The 15220-nt window shown below is 39.9% G+C and overlaps 1 protein-coding gene across 5 annotated transcripts in view; it reads left to right on the plus strand.

The window, feature by feature from the left end:
- zmp:0000000846 (tenascin) overlaps positions 1 to 14902 on the plus strand; it is a 33315-nt gene extending 18413 nt beyond the window's left edge. For 2 of the 5 annotated variants that reach the window (XM_041970770.1, XM_041970769.1), the window contains exons 11-23: positions 3290 to 3565; positions 8175 to 8447; positions 8730 to 8852; positions 9959 to 10102; positions 10195 to 10314; positions 10396 to 10539; positions 10644 to 10774; positions 11149 to 11281; positions 11588 to 11739; positions 11855 to 11951; positions 12033 to 12194; positions 13752 to 13915; positions 14256 to 14902. In XM_041970770.1, the coding sequence (XP_041826704.1) occupies positions 3290 to 3565; positions 8175 to 8447; positions 8730 to 8852; positions 9959 to 10102; positions 10195 to 10314; positions 10396 to 10539; positions 10644 to 10774; positions 11149 to 11281; positions 11588 to 11739; positions 11855 to 11951; positions 12033 to 12194; positions 13752 to 13915; positions 14256 to 14363 (2027 nt within the window). In that variant the 3' untranslated portion in view covers positions 14364 to 14902. Of the gene's footprint in view, positions 1 to 3289; positions 3566 to 4872; positions 5146 to 5325; positions 5602 to 5704; positions 6323 to 8174; positions 8448 to 8729; positions 8853 to 9958; positions 10103 to 10194; positions 10315 to 10395; positions 10540 to 10643; positions 10775 to 11148; positions 11282 to 11587; positions 11740 to 11854; positions 11952 to 12032; positions 12195 to 13751; positions 13916 to 14255 lie in introns of those variants that run through there. The other 3 variants (XM_041970771.1, XM_041970772.1, XM_041970774.1) reach the window with 3 other exon arrangements.
- The last annotated feature ends 318 nt before the right edge of the window (positions 14903 to 15220 follow it).

Below are 15220 nucleotides of genomic sequence, written 5' to 3' on the forward strand. Positions count from 1 at the left end.
AAATGAATAAACAGCTGCATTATGATGGCCTTGAACTCAAATAGTCGTCAATCTCACACCAAACCACACAACCTGATGTTTACTGCAGTCTGGAAACGTTCATACAATTTGTGTTCCCTCCTCCTGCCTATGAAGGGCAGAAGTTAAATGGGTTGTGTTAGTGTGAACAGTTGGAGGACTTACTTGTCACGCAGTGTCACACAGACTGTTACTAGTATATATAATCATCTGTGTGGAGTAACACGTGCTGCCATTCAGACATCTTTGGCATCATAATCCTCATGTAATTCTGATATCAAATTCTGTCATTTTTGCAGCAGCTTGCTAATTCAATTAAAATGTTTCAGCCATTAAATTGAAGATTTTCATAAAAAGTGAGATTCTCTCGAGTCAGACGCTGTATTGTTACTGTTTCGTTTAAATTCATCACATTCTGTTTTGATTCACATTTCAAGCAGATTTTTAGCTTTCTTTGGGAACAGGGTTTTCAACATGCAGCCAAACACTGAAAAAAATGACATTTCCTGCTTTCTTCATTTGTGCCTCTTTGTTTTTTCTTGTAGCCTCTTTCACTTTTTATTTAGCTGACTCAGACGACCGTGAGCTAAGCACTCCTTCAGGCTCGGAGGACAATGTCATTAGCTTTGCGTATTTAGAGCCGTCTGAGTCCCAGTTTTCCGGGACAGGGCCTGAGGACGAGCATGGAGTGCTGACCATCTCAGGCATCACGCCTGACGGATTTGACCTCTCTTGGACACTAAAGGCTCAGGATGTGTATGATAATTTAGCAGTCGAATATAAAGACACTCAGGCTGGGACAGAGATCCAACTTCCTGGAGATGCTCGTGACTCTAGAATAAGTGGTCTGAAGGCTTCAACAGAGTATCAGATAAAACTTTATGGGATGAGGAGTAGTCAGCGGTCTGTGCTACTTGAAGCTGTTGCTGCCACAGGTATAAGCTTCTCATTTAGACTGAATGGTGTCTCACAGCTTCTCTCTTCAGTGGAAATCTCTCTTTCAAGGAGCAGTTGCATAGATTGTGATAAGATGTGCATGCTGGAATTTTTCACTTTTTTAATTGCAACTCTCATCTGGATTTCATTTGGCATGTTTTTACGAAGAAACTTATCTCACTTAATTAGCTTAATTAGCTGAACAAGGCTTCAGGGCTGAGGCACGATGTTGCTTTCCAAAAATTCAAATACAGGAAGAAATTTGCGATGGAAACGATGTTTGGGTTTTACTCAAGTAGTCACTTCGATTTTCTTCCTGCATTTGATCTTTTTAAATGCAAGCATTTTGCTCTCTTTAAAGCCTTGTTCAGCTAGTTCCATCCACATGATTAATCATCTACACTCCCATTCAGAGTTTTTTCATTCTCTCTCAGTTAGACAAAATAAGACCATTATCACCCGCATGTCATGGAAGTGACTCCATGGTCTTTATTTAGAACAAGTGGATCCAAATGGCTGTGCATGGCTTCATCATCCATTTGAAGACAACTGTGTACTTCCACTGCGGTGGACTACCCAGAGCCTTCAAGTAGTTAATGACACTGACTCAGGTGTCATTAACGCCTCAGCTGCTGCTGCTTGGCGATTTAGTTGTCCTGGTAAAACAAATCCAGAGAGAAACCATGAAACTGTGCAGAAGAATGTAACTGTTTTTATTTTAACTCAGCGTTTTCCTTCACAGGATCTTTTTGCAGCTTTCAGCAGAGCCAGTAAGAAATTCACTGTTTTACCTGCTTTCATTCACTGTAGCACCTAAGCCTACCTCTCCAGTTGCACTGAGTATCAAAGATGCCCCACAGTCTGAATCTGTTCTGGAGAATGAAAGACCAAATCACCTCCATCCTCTACATACATCTTCTGAAACTGTTGAGATGATTTCTGGGGCTGAGCCTGAAAGCTCTGGTATGGATCTACCAGGTGACCTAACAGTCAGTGTTAGCGCCACCAGCGTTAGCTTGGCTTGGATGTCACCTGACGAGGCATTCGACAGCTTTCTGGTGGAGGTCAGTGCTCCGTCAGAAACACAACCTAAAGTGACAACACTACCAGGAAGAGTGAGGAAGGCTGAAATAAAGGGTCTGACCCCCTCCACATACTATGGTATTACATTGCAAGGGATGGCGGAAGGGAAGCCATCGTTACCTCTCAAAGTTTTTGCTACTACAGGTACATGGAGCAAATATCTGTCGTCTTTGGCTTCATCACCACCTGTCATCCTCATCATCATATTATTATTATTATTTCATTTCTGTCCTTTAAATAGTTCAAGGTGGCTGCAAAGTAACCTTTCCTCCACAGATGGTTTTAAAAGACAAATTTCCTTCATTACAATTTCTCTGCTTTAATTCTGACTCATTACAGCTGAGTATTGCACCCAAAAACAAAGTTGTAAACCTTTGAGATTAACATCATTTAAGATATTTTATTATTTCTAAATTGGATGTTTTTTCTAATTAATTTATAATATACGTCAGGTTTGGTCCATTTAGTTTTAAGAAATATTACAAATCAAAGACTGTATGATTAATAAAGGGTACATTTAAAAAAAACATTGCATTATATTTAATTGTATAGGTCAGGATATTTTGGGGAAAAAATGGTTGTAATATTTCATATGAAGAAAAAAAAACTATTATATTTAGTTGTACATCATATTACATCATTAGTGAAGTACAGATATTAGTTTAAATATTTAATCTTGTAGTTATTACTCTTTGCTACTGTTCTTTTTTCCCAGCATGGACCTTTGTTTTTCAGGCATTGTAACTCCCCCAAACAAATTGGAAACTAAATTTTTGGAGGAATATTGACAGAAAAGCTGACATGAGTGGGCATGTGCTTAACTCATTAAAACAACTGGAAAGATGCAGTTAAATGCATTTCTTTATTTTAACAAAAACTCAATGAAGCAGGACCAAAGCAGTTTTGGTGGAGATAAATTATGACTCAAATTACGACGTTTGTGAAACCGCTAGAAAGTCATAAATTGTTTGATCAGCTGACTCTGGAGTGAATTAAAAAATATTAAAAACATCAAAAGTTTGTAAGCTTTACTGTTACTGTAACAGCAAGTTTGATTTTTTATAATCAACTTTCAAAAGTTTTTTAACTTTTTGAAAACTTTTCAGACAAGATTCTCAAATATCTGAAAGATTTTTTTCTCCTGGCCCCAATACTCAGCTGCTCTCTTTTTCCATGAATAATGTACCTTGAGATAAACTGATGAACTCGTCTTTGCATCTAGCTGACCCAGTCTGATTTGTCTATCTACCAGCGGAGCTGAAGCCAGCGGTGGTGAACCTCACCATCTCTGACATTACATGGGACGGCTTCACTGCCTCCTGGAGTCCCACAGGTGGGGACTTTGACAGCTTTGTCATTGAAGTAACAAACATGGAGAATTTCATGGAGAGCCAGAACCTCACTCTGTCCGGAGACGCTATGAGCCTGGGCATCTCTGGGCTGAATCCCAACACCAGCTACATGGTTGGCCTGTATGGGATGTATCAGAGCTCCTTCACTGAACCCCTGTACAGTGAAGCTACCACAGGTACCTGCAACTTGAAGCGTTGCAGCAAGACTTTCTATTAATATTCTAAATATTCTATTTCAGTCAACACCTGTGAAGCAATTATATGCATATTTCTGCTGTCCTACTCCAGTGGAGCGTCTTCATATTGCTGCATGAAACAAAAACAACATAACCCGGTTTCTGTTCTGCCATCACCGTCCAACCCCAGGGCCTCAGTGCACTGAGCTGCTTCATCTTAACCAACATTATCATTCTCCACCCTCCAGCCACTGTTTCTGTCTCACTGAGAGAGAGCAGGGTAATGGGTGCTGCATCACCGAGCCAAACGTTCATCCCCACCCCCCTCATCCCAGTTACCAACGTGCATGAAGCCCCCCTCCCCCTACCATCCCTGCATCATGGTCAGGTCTGACGCTGATGTGCTGCAATGATTGCAAAAGCAAACCAATAACCCTCCCCCATCATACTGTGACAGCGTCACCATCTCATTTCATCTCATCAGTCTTCATTCAGTGTGTAATTGATTAACCTTGAGAGATCATTTGCCTGTGGGTGTCTAAAGAGCTCACGGCATGCGTGAGTGTCCATGTCTCTTTAGTTCTGTGAGTTTGTGTGAGTGACACTGAGATGGTAGTTTATTTTCGCCAATCATTAAAGTGAATGTCCTCATTTTCTTTTGAACTACTAGGTGGCAAATGATTAAATCTTCTTGTCATCAAGGTAAAAAGCTAATGATATAATCTGAGGTTAACAGTAACGTCACCTTATTTTATATCAGATGCATGTTTGCATGGAACTAATAAATCTTACAGCATGTAAAACAATAGCTTTATTTGTTAAACTTGTAATGCAATGCAAAGTCATTTTCTCAAAATTAACCAATCAGCATGACAAATGCATGAAACCTTCCTTTATACTCACAATTTCACATTTATTTGGATAATTTAAACACATTTTAATTTTCAGCTTTTTACATCAAAGCTTTGTCGTTTCTCTCATTGGCATTCAGTTTTGCTTATCATTAATATTAAAAGGAAAAAAAGGAATTGTTGCTTTTAAGTTCAAGCCACATTTTAACCTTTAGTGCAGGATGTTTAATTTGCATTTTAATGCAGAACTGCGTGCATGTATTTAATTCTTTATTAAGCTGTTCAGGCTGTCAGGAATTGCTGTTGGTGATGGTGAGTCTCCAATAATGGTACACATTTAATGATAAGTCAGTTTAACCAACCACCAATAATAATGAAAAAATTTAGATGTTATTTGGACATATTTGCTCTGAAGGATGGCTTTGATAAATTTCTAATCATGGTTTCTTTCTTCAGTGAATCATCCAGTGGTTGGCAAACTATATATCTCAAACTTGACGTCAGAGAGCTTTTCACTTCTCTGGAATGGCACTGAAGAACAATTTGATGGTTTTATACTGGAGATAATTGACTCTGATTGGCTGATGGAGCCAAAGGAATATAACATGTCCCATAATGTCAGGTCCCACGACGTCACAGGGCTCAGGCCCAGCACTGATTACATAGCCTACCTCTATGGGACGTACAAGGGCTCTCGAACAATTGCTGTCAGTACTGTTGCATCAACAGGTATTTTGAATTTAAAATTCAGTTATTAAAATTGGGTCATTTGTTTAAGCTTGGAAATATTTTTAGTAATTTAATCTGTAAAGTTGACTTTACATTGGAATTTTCAAATAAATAAAAGACAAATACTTGCTTCTTACTCCAAGTAATGAATATAAACTATATTTTTCTCTCCTCTTGTAGCTGAAGAGCCTGATTTGTCCAAGCTAGTTGTTTCTAACATTACCTCAGACAGATTCTCTCTGTCGTGGCGGACAGGAGAGAAGCAATTTGATAAGTTTATAGTAGAAGTCAGAGAGTCTGCTTTGCCCTCGCAGGCGATGGGGCGTGCTCTGCCTGGAGATGTGCGCTCCACAGTAATGGCCGGGCTCAAAGCGAGCACAAGCTACAACATAAAGCTTTATGCCAGTGATGGTGACGGCCAGAGCACACAGCCTCTGTTTGCTGTAGCAACAACAGGTATCACATTACGGGCTTTTCTTTCTTGAAGCTGCATGCTCCGGCTACATCGTCTACTCAAGTCAACGTAACTGAAAAGTCATCTTCTGTTTTTTTTATTCAGAGGATGTCCCACAGTTGGGGCCCATAACTGCTTCATCTCCGAGTCCACATAACCTCAGCTTGTCCTGGAGCACAGTGTCAGGCCACTTTGATGGCTTTGTTATCCGGATCAGTGACTCTGAGCAGCAGTCTGATGCACTGGAGTTCAGACTGCCTGGTGAAGCTTGTAACGTAACGATCCCGAACTTGATGGATGATACAGGCTATGACATTGAAATGTATGGTATTTCTCATGGGCGCCGCACTCCTTCTGTGGTAACCCATGCTGTCACAGGTACTATGTATTTAACTCGTATCATTTACATAAATAATTTGAAGTGAAAATGTCAATGGATGTACATTTTTAAAAGGATTAAGCCAACAAACATGTCTAGATCTGAAGTCCAAAATGCACCAGGAGCAAAGTTGACATGCATCATAAAGAGATTCTGTCAATAAAATGGCATTTTTGGTCATTCAAGCTTTTCATTTACTAATTCCAAAGATCCTTAAACATGATCTGTCTTATATTTGAGAGAAACCAGACAGAATCAACCTGAAATTTTGACTTAATTTATTGTATCTTATGAAAACTGGCTGCTAACTACTTATTTTTGTTTGATCCAAAGATTAGTTTAAAAAAAAAGACACCAGATGATAATTCATTTACTGAATTGTTTATTTGGTGAAATATTTAGCCTATGTTGTGGTGGTGGACTAAAACATGACTGAAATGAAGCCAGATTGTGCCATCTAATCAAAAAGCACTACAGGTTTTTATAAGTTAAAAAGAGCTACAAGTTATAAGCTAGAGGTGCAGTCTGTCTGAGAACCCAGCTATTTAGTCTGTTTTATTCTAAATAATTTCTTTCTGATTTCTTTCTGACTGGTAGTTTGTGGGTAGTGTGGATTGGTCCATTTGGGAAGCCGATGTAAATGGGCTAAAAGGACCACGTAGTCGGGTCAATAACGATACCTACAGTGGAAATGTCTGTATTCTCCATTGGAGCAATTGTTTTTTAATTCTTACTTCAGGTATCCAGGTGACAAATAATAATGATGCATGCCACTTTTGCCTTTAGTGTATTTTGAACTTTAAAGTGCAACACCTTGAGTATTTAATCTGATGATAGTTTCTTATTGCAAGTTACACACCAGAAGAGTTGGATCTTTATTTGCTTTTGCGACCATTGCACACATTATCTTCCTAATGGAATTTCATTCCTCCAATCAAACCCAACCCCCTTCCTCCCAGCTCCTTTGCCTAAAGTGGAAAACTTGACCATTTCCAACATAACCCCCTATGGTTTCCGAGTGTCATGGGAAGTGAGGCAGCAGGAGGAATTGGCCATCTCTAGTGGCGGCTTCAGCCACTTTCAAATAGTGGTGACAGACTCTGGCTGGCTGCTGGAGCCTCAGGAGTTCACTGTGCCAGGAAACCAAAGCCACCTGGACATCTGGGGCCTCATCACCGGCATAGGCTATGAGGTCAGGCTGACTGGGGTGTCACAGTCAGGGCTTCTCTCTCGGCCTCTGACTACAGTGGCTGTGACAGGTACCACTACCAGTGCACTGCAATGCCCCTTGTCTTACTAAATAGTCCAGTTTCTACTTTTTCCTGCAGCTGCTGTATCTGTTTATCTGTCATTGTTCAACTTTATGATCCAGTTATAAAGTGTCTCACTGTCGCCAACATGGCACAGCCCCTTCATATCCATGCTAATTTTGATTTTAAAAATGATGTATAATCAAAATTAGCTTTAGCATGGATACATTTAGGAGCATGCCATGTTTTGATTTTTCCTAATTAACCCTAACTCTAACTATAAAACAGCTTTTTTTTTTCAGAATGAGCCTATCTTTCTATAAAGTATTTTCTGGGTATGCAGCCGTGTCAACGAGAGAAAACGTGACGCTCCCGTCTGTTTCTTTCCTTCAAAATATGAGCAAGCATATTTGTTTGTTGTCATATTTTATTGTGTTTTCCTTCACATTTATTTAATTGGTCATATACAGATTTTTGTGGACATTGTCCTACATGTTGCTGTTGAGTATAGCCAATAAGTCCATTTGCCACATGCAGGAAAACACTGATAAACCAACAGATGCTCTGAGAATGACATCTGTTGATTTAACTAATATTATTTTTTCTATTACCTTTGAATGCACTGATTGCATTGAGGCTGGCCTTAAGGACGCATGGGGAACTCAACAGATCCCTTTACTGACATAAATAAAGAACTACAAAAGTCCTCTCGTCTTTTTATTCTTGTATGTTTCTGCTCTGTTTTTGACTTATTTACACTAATGGATGCCTGAGCATGGCAGACTGGAGGTGGTGGATAAAAAGGCTTTCAGGATGGAATACAATCCTGTCTGCCACCTGGAAACCTTCTTGCCTATTGGCTGGCCTTCCAAACTGATGCTCACTAATGAAAATTTCTGGGAAACCACCAAACCACTGCATCGTTAATGTTTCCTTGTCTAACCAGAGGCCGAGTCGGAGGTAGAGCATCTCTTCATCTCGGATATCACCGCTGACAGTTTCCGTCTGTCGTGGGCGGCTGACGAAGACCTGTTTGACAGATTTGTGATCAAAGTAAGAGACAGCAAAAGATTAACACACCCTCAGGAGTACAACGCCCACGGCCATGAGCGAACCAGGGTTGTAACTGGCCTCATGGGTGGCACTGAGTATGAAATCGAGCTTTATGGCGTCACTTTGGACCAACGCTCTCAACCTATAACAGGGGTTGCTCACACAGGTACATGGAAAACAGCAAAATGTCAAGTTCCATACTAACTATCATTTTCTGAGTTTCTAGTGTGATTTGCTGAGCCCAGAATCCCACTAATCATCATTCTTCCTTTGGTTTAGGTTTAACTCCATGTCTAATAGAAAATGGTCTTATGGGAAACGCATTCTCTTGGGTTTCATTTGGATTCTCTGAGCTGAAGGTTTTTCTTTTCCTTTTGTGCTAAAACTTCACCTTGATTAATCCCTTTCTTCTTTTCCTGTCCGTGTACATCCATTTGCACTTTGCTAGGTCTGAGCGCTCCAAGAGGAATTCATTTCTCTGATGTGACGGACTCTTCAGCCGTAGTTCACTGGACCATGCCACACTCTCCAGTGGATAACTATCGCATTACCTATGTGCCGTTTGAAGGTGGTAAGTGTTCAGGCTTGTTGCATTGCTGCAATTTATTACTAGTTTAAGCTGTATTTAGTGATGTGAGATTTCCTCTATTTTTTGTATAAATGTGACTCCAAACATTATCAGATTTTTATATACATACCAAAGAACTGCAGTCCTTGCACTGATAATAAAATCACATTTAAAAGATAGAATAAGGTTTTCAGGCTAGAATGCAACGATTTTCTTTTTCCAAACACAGCAAATCATATTTATTTCAAAAAGTTCTTATTTGGTTTAATTTGTCCTTGAAATAATTTTGTAACATCCCTCTGGATTGTTAAGATATTTAGGAGAAACTACAGACAAACGTTAAATTGTTTATTTAGTAAGGGATCCCTTTCTGGTGGATTCGTGAACATTAACAGCCATTAGCATGAGAAGACCCTTTTGGTAGCCTAAAAAGTTGCCCAGACTTTGTTTGCAATGTCACAGATACACACTTTGAGTGATCTTTGATGGTCGGCCACTTCTGGGGTGGGTAACAATGAGCACACCCTCTCACATCTGATCATCATTCCAAAACTAACACTTGACTCTCTTTTGTCATTTAAGAAATGTAATCCAGGATTATCATACTTTCTCATACTCAAGTTGACGGTTCTATCTTTTATTGAGCATCTTTATTCGCTACTTGGACTTTTTTAAAATTGATATTTCAGGTCATATTTGACTAGACAATTTTAAGGGTTTATTAAATGGCAAGCAGACCTGTTTATGTTAAGCTAACATTTAAATGTTTCACATATATTTCACATCTCACAATTGTTCTCTTTGCTCTGACTCAAGAAGTATTCAAATACATTACTCATTTCTTTATGGGTAGGCACTTTTTTAGGAGAGGCCTATTGTTGACTTTTTATTGTAATGCAAAAAGTATGCACCAGGAGGCAGAAGACAAGTATGAGATTGTGTTAGGGTTTTGATCAAAGTTTTCACAATAAAGTGATGGAAAAGGTCTCAGAAACCGTACGACTCAGATATGATAAAATACAATATTAAAGGACTGACTGTAGATAAAAATCTGTCATCATTGCTCCTACGTGTTTTGTACACTGCTTGTTTGTTTTGTCCCACCACAGGAAGCCCATTGATTGTGAGTGCAGATGGGAGTGTATCTGAGACTTTGCTGGTCAATATGATCCCTGGAAAGACCTACCAAGTAACTGTGAGTGCTATGAAGGGCCTGGAGGAAAGTGAGCCCAGCACAGACACCGTAACCACAGGTTGGATCTTCTCTGCTCTTATCAGATACTCACATCTGCAGGAGTCGGTTCGAAGAAAACAATTTTAAACCTTTCCTGTTTGTTTCCTCCAGCTTTGGACAGCCCGCAGGGTCTGACTGCAGTAAATGTCACTGATACGTCAGCTCTGTTGCTGTGGCAACCATCTGTTGCCACTGTTGATGGCTACGTCATCACCTACAGAGCTGATTCAGGTCTGTTCCTCATAGAACAGCTTCTTGATCCATTTAAATCTGACCTTGCTTTGATTGTGTGATCTGACTCCTGCCCCTCAGTGACACCTGTGGTAGAGCATGTTTCTGGAAACACGGTGGAGTTCGAAATGAACTCTCTAGTTCCAGGAACACACTACATAGTTGGAGTTCATGGTATGAAAGAAGCTCAGAAGAGTGCATCTGCTGTTACTGAGTTCACCACAGGTAGGTGCAGACAGGAAGTCCACAGGAAGCAATATGCAGACAGATTTTCCAACCACGGCAGCTTCTCTGAATGCTAAACATGAAGTGTGACACTATGTTTGCAGATGTGGATCCTCCTCATGACCTGATGGCTATTAATATTCAAACTGACAGTGCAACTCTGACCTGGAATCCTCCTCATGCAGCAGTCACCGGTTACATACTCACTTTCTCCTCTGCTGATGGTGTAATAAGGGTACGCACACTCCTACAGCAGTTCAGTCACTCACAGCAGAGGTGGTTCTGCTTCTTTAAACTCAAACACTCCAGATCAGGGTGGACTTTTTTTCCAAAGCAATAAGGATTTTGATTAATTTTCCAAACCTTTTGGAAGTCATTCCCACTCCAACAACACTTATGATTTATTTCCAGACATCAGAAATAGCATTTAGAAGCTAACATTTCTTTCAGGAACCTTCCAGCTGCTGTCCTCTGTATGCAAAAATCAAAGCTGATGTTTTTCTACAGAGATAGCTTTTTTATTAATCATACTCTCATGAAAAGCTTTGAAAACATATAGTTGCTGTTGTGTACCTATTATGAGTTTACACTTTGTGTGTGTGCATGTAGGAGGTGATGCTAAGCCCAACAGCATCCTCCTACAGCATGTCTCAGCTGACTGGTTCAACAGAGTACAGCGTCCGACTGCAGGCCATAGCTGGACCCCAGAGGAGTCGCTATGTAACCACCGTCTTCTCCACCGGTAAGGATGAAAGATCTTCCAATCATTTGTCTGTGTCACTGAGTGATGTGTCCGATGATTGATCACACGACCATCCAGATGTACCTCTGATGCAAATTCCTCTCATTTAATCTGAAATTCCAACCAGATCGCCTGAGTTTGTTTTTCATTCTGCTTGAAAAACCGTTTCTTTTCTAGTCGTTCTCTCATACGATACCAAATACTGTGTGCTGCTTTTTCTTCATGTATCTGCAAAGATAAAGCCGCTGTCTCTGATCTTTAAGATGTCATTTTAATCAGTGTGTTTTTTTGTTTGTTTTTTTTTAGCTGGACATTTGTTCAGGCGCCCCAGGGACTGTGCTCAGGTTTTACTGAATGGAGAGGCGACCTCTGGCCTGTACACCATCTATATCGGAGGGGAGGAGAGCCAGCCCATCCAGGTTTACTGCGACATGACCACAGATGGTGGAGGATGGCTGGTGAGTAGAGTTTCACACCTTAATCAGACTGATTAGGATGTGATCGTACCCATTACGCAGCGCCTGTTTTTCTCATGATAAAGGATTGACACTGATGAAAGTCGCTTCTCCTCAGGTTTTCCTCAAACGCCAGAACGGAAAACTAGAGTTCTTCAGAAACTGGAAGAACTACACAGCTGGCTTTGGTAACATGAACGATGAGTTCTGGCTGGGTAAGAACACCCGTCTTCTGGCATTATTCACTCTTTTCCTGCCTTAGACTGCTACTGACTCCCACTCAACCTTACTTCCAGGTCTCTCCAACGTCCATAAAATCACATCTTTGGGTCAGTATGAGCTGCGAGTGGACTTGAGAGACAAAGGAGATTCAGCCTTTGCTCAATATGACAAGTTCTCAATCGCAGAGCCAAGAACGCGTTTTAAACTTTACCTGGGAGCATTTAAGGGAACTGCAGGTGGGTGTTACTTTAAAGGATGGCTTGAATCAGAAAATGGATTCCACTCTTTTCTGTTTCCAGTAAATCTTTAAGGCTGGAAATCGGGGGAAAGCTGCTAATTGGAAAGCCTGAAGCTCATTTATGACAGCATGACATCTGTTTTGTTTAACCGGCATCAAATCCAGAGCCTAAAAAGTTGTGCATTTAAGTTGTGTTTTGTATCAGGATGTAGCTTCATCTCTGAGTGTTTTAATCATCTTGAGGTTGCTAGACAGCCATTGGAGCCTCCAGGATAGACTGCATCAACAAATTTATTGTAATGCGTGAACGGATGAGTCTTAGAGGCTAAAGGTAGATTTTGTTACCTTTGCGTAGTGGCAGGCTAAGCTGGAAAAAAAAGCTGAATCTCTCTTTCCAGCTCAGTCTTTCTGAAGACTTCTCTGATGCCGAGGGGACGGGCTGTCATGTAAGGTTCACCCTGCAGCCAGAACATTTTCATCAGTTTTACAAAGCAAACTTAAATACATGCAGATATAGAAGCCTGCATCTGGGAGTGCAAATGTATCACTAAATCATGGTGAGAATGTTTCATTATTCAGCAAAAGCAATGGCAGATAACTTATATTTCATACTTGGACAACAATTTAAACTGGTAGGTCAATTTCAGCTCTATCTTTCCTCATCATCCACTGAGTCGATTACAAAGACTCATCACTGTGGGAAAGAAATTCAGCTTTTTCTTGAAATTAATCATGATGGTCCTGGTAGTTTTCATGGAGGTTTTATAGTGAAGTAATCACCCTCCTATCATAGACTAATTTGGGCTTTACTTCTTTCTGGATTCTCATGGTGTTTCTAAGGTGAATTTAGGGCTGTCCCTCGATTCTCCTGACTGACCACTGACAGAGGTGTCCATCAGTAATGGCTTTCTGAGAAATTAACTGTTTAACAACTATTATTAAAACATCTTAAAACTGCTGAAGTTTACTCTTTTAGCTTCTACTTTTACACAGCTCCTCATCAGACATTACTTGACCTATTCTGAGATGAACTGAGCTGCTACTTTCTGGTCTTCATTAAAAGTAGTGTGGTTTTCTTTTATGAGGTTTACATTTTGTTCCAGGTGAATTTACTCTGACACAGTAAAACATAGCTTGATTCTGACACTTTTGTAGTAATCTCACATATCTTGGCTTTGTTTTGAGACCAAGATTATACTTATAGCCCTTGTAGTTGTGAAGATATACTTCCCATAGCTTCCCAGCAGAAAAAATAGGCATGTGTTAAGTGATATATGCTGATGCTGCACCTTCAGAGATTCCTTTCAAAAATGGGCAAAAAAAGTTTGGAGGTTTTAAAGTATTGATTTTGCATTGAAATATTTAAGTATAAATATTAAATTTGATTTGATGAGAAAGGTTCAGCTAAATGATGCTCATACAAAGTGTGTGAGCTTCTGATCTCTCAGCAAGAAAAGTGTTAATACTTTCCTAAACTCTTCCTTCAAGTTGCACCACAATAAAAATAAACAAATAAACTTTCCTGTGTAGTCAATTACCTCAATTTGCTCACCAGGTGATTCCCTGACGTACCACCAGGGTCGGCCCTTCTCCACCTACGACAACGACAACGATATAGCCGTGACCAACTGCGCCTTGTCCTACAAAGGTGCCTTTTGGTATAAAAACTGTCATCGTGTCAACCTCATGGGGAAATATGGTGACAACAGTCATAGTAAGGTATGCACTGTTTTCTTAAGATCCTGAACTTTTCCAGGGAAATGTAACATTTTCAGCTAAAACACGGCCTGCCTTTCTTCCATCCTCATCTCAGTCCCGTCAGTGGGTTTATTTGCAGCCCTTTTCTCGTGTTACATAAAATCTGATTTGTATTTTATGAGTATTTTAAAGGAGGCAACACATATTTGTTTAAAGAGAAAAATAAGTCACAAGTACTAACTCAGCGCTATGCAACCAGAAGAGCCAAATAATCCTCAGATCTGTAGGAAAAACTCACTGGTGTGTTATTTCACTACTTTCCCATGATTTTTTTGTTTTTTTGTTTGTTTTTTCTGTACAGGGAATCAACTGGTTCCACTGGAAGGGCCACGAACACTCAATCGAATTTGCAGAGATGAAGATCAGGCCAGCCAACAGAAATTTTGAGAGCCGAAAAAAGAGATCATAGACTTATGAGCCCCCTCCTGTCCTCTCCTCTTCTGCACCTCATCTCCACTCACCGCCATCCCCTAGTCTTTAAATCACTCTCTAAAACACAAACAAAAACAAGGCAGTTTCACTGAGTGGACTTCAGTTCTGGCTGTGAGAAACAAGTCTGGTAACGTCATACCAAAGAATCAAAACATTAGCCGTTGGTTTGTAGCTGTCCCGATGTGGCACTGTTGTGCGACTGTATTCCCAAACAAAGTAGCTGTTTTGTTGTTGTTGTTTTTGATTGTGTGAATGAGCATTTATGTGTTATGGGACCAAACGCCTGCATTAGTGTGTAAACTATGGGAAAGGATCCACTAAATCACTGATATGTCAGTGGCATTGTTTGTAAAATTGGATTTTAAATTGAATAATCGATGAGTAAAAAGTTGTTGTAAAAACCATAAATGTTTACTGTATGTACAAACATCCACCAACAGACTTGTTGTGCACATTTAAATTCTGATTTGCTTATTTTGATAGGTGAAAAAAAAAACAAAACAGAAAACAAAACAATCTGGTGCTCTGTAACCTTCATTACAAATAAAATGGTTTCATTAAAATGTGTGGGAGTTCATTTTATTACAACTCAGTTCATGCCCACACCAGCAGATGGCAGTGTTTACTCTCTGTACAGAAGCTGCCATTCATGTAGCATTTCTTATTCAGGGCATCTGTTTGATTAAAGTTTTAAGCCGGCAATAGGCAGGAGATCAGATGGTTAATATGGAAGAGAGCATTTTAGTTCAAATGTTTCCAGCTAGCACAGTCACATGAATTAGCTGTAGGAGGAGTTATATGTTGCACTAAGGATTCAAAAGGTCATAATTTAAA

The sequence above is a fragment of the Melanotaenia boesemani genome, chromosome 19 (genome assembly GCF_017639745.1).
Source record: "Melanotaenia boesemani isolate fMelBoe1 chromosome 19, fMelBoe1.pri, whole genome shotgun sequence".
In the NCBI taxonomy this organism is placed as follows: Eukaryota; Metazoa; Chordata; class Actinopteri; order Atheriniformes; family Melanotaeniidae; genus Melanotaenia; species Melanotaenia boesemani.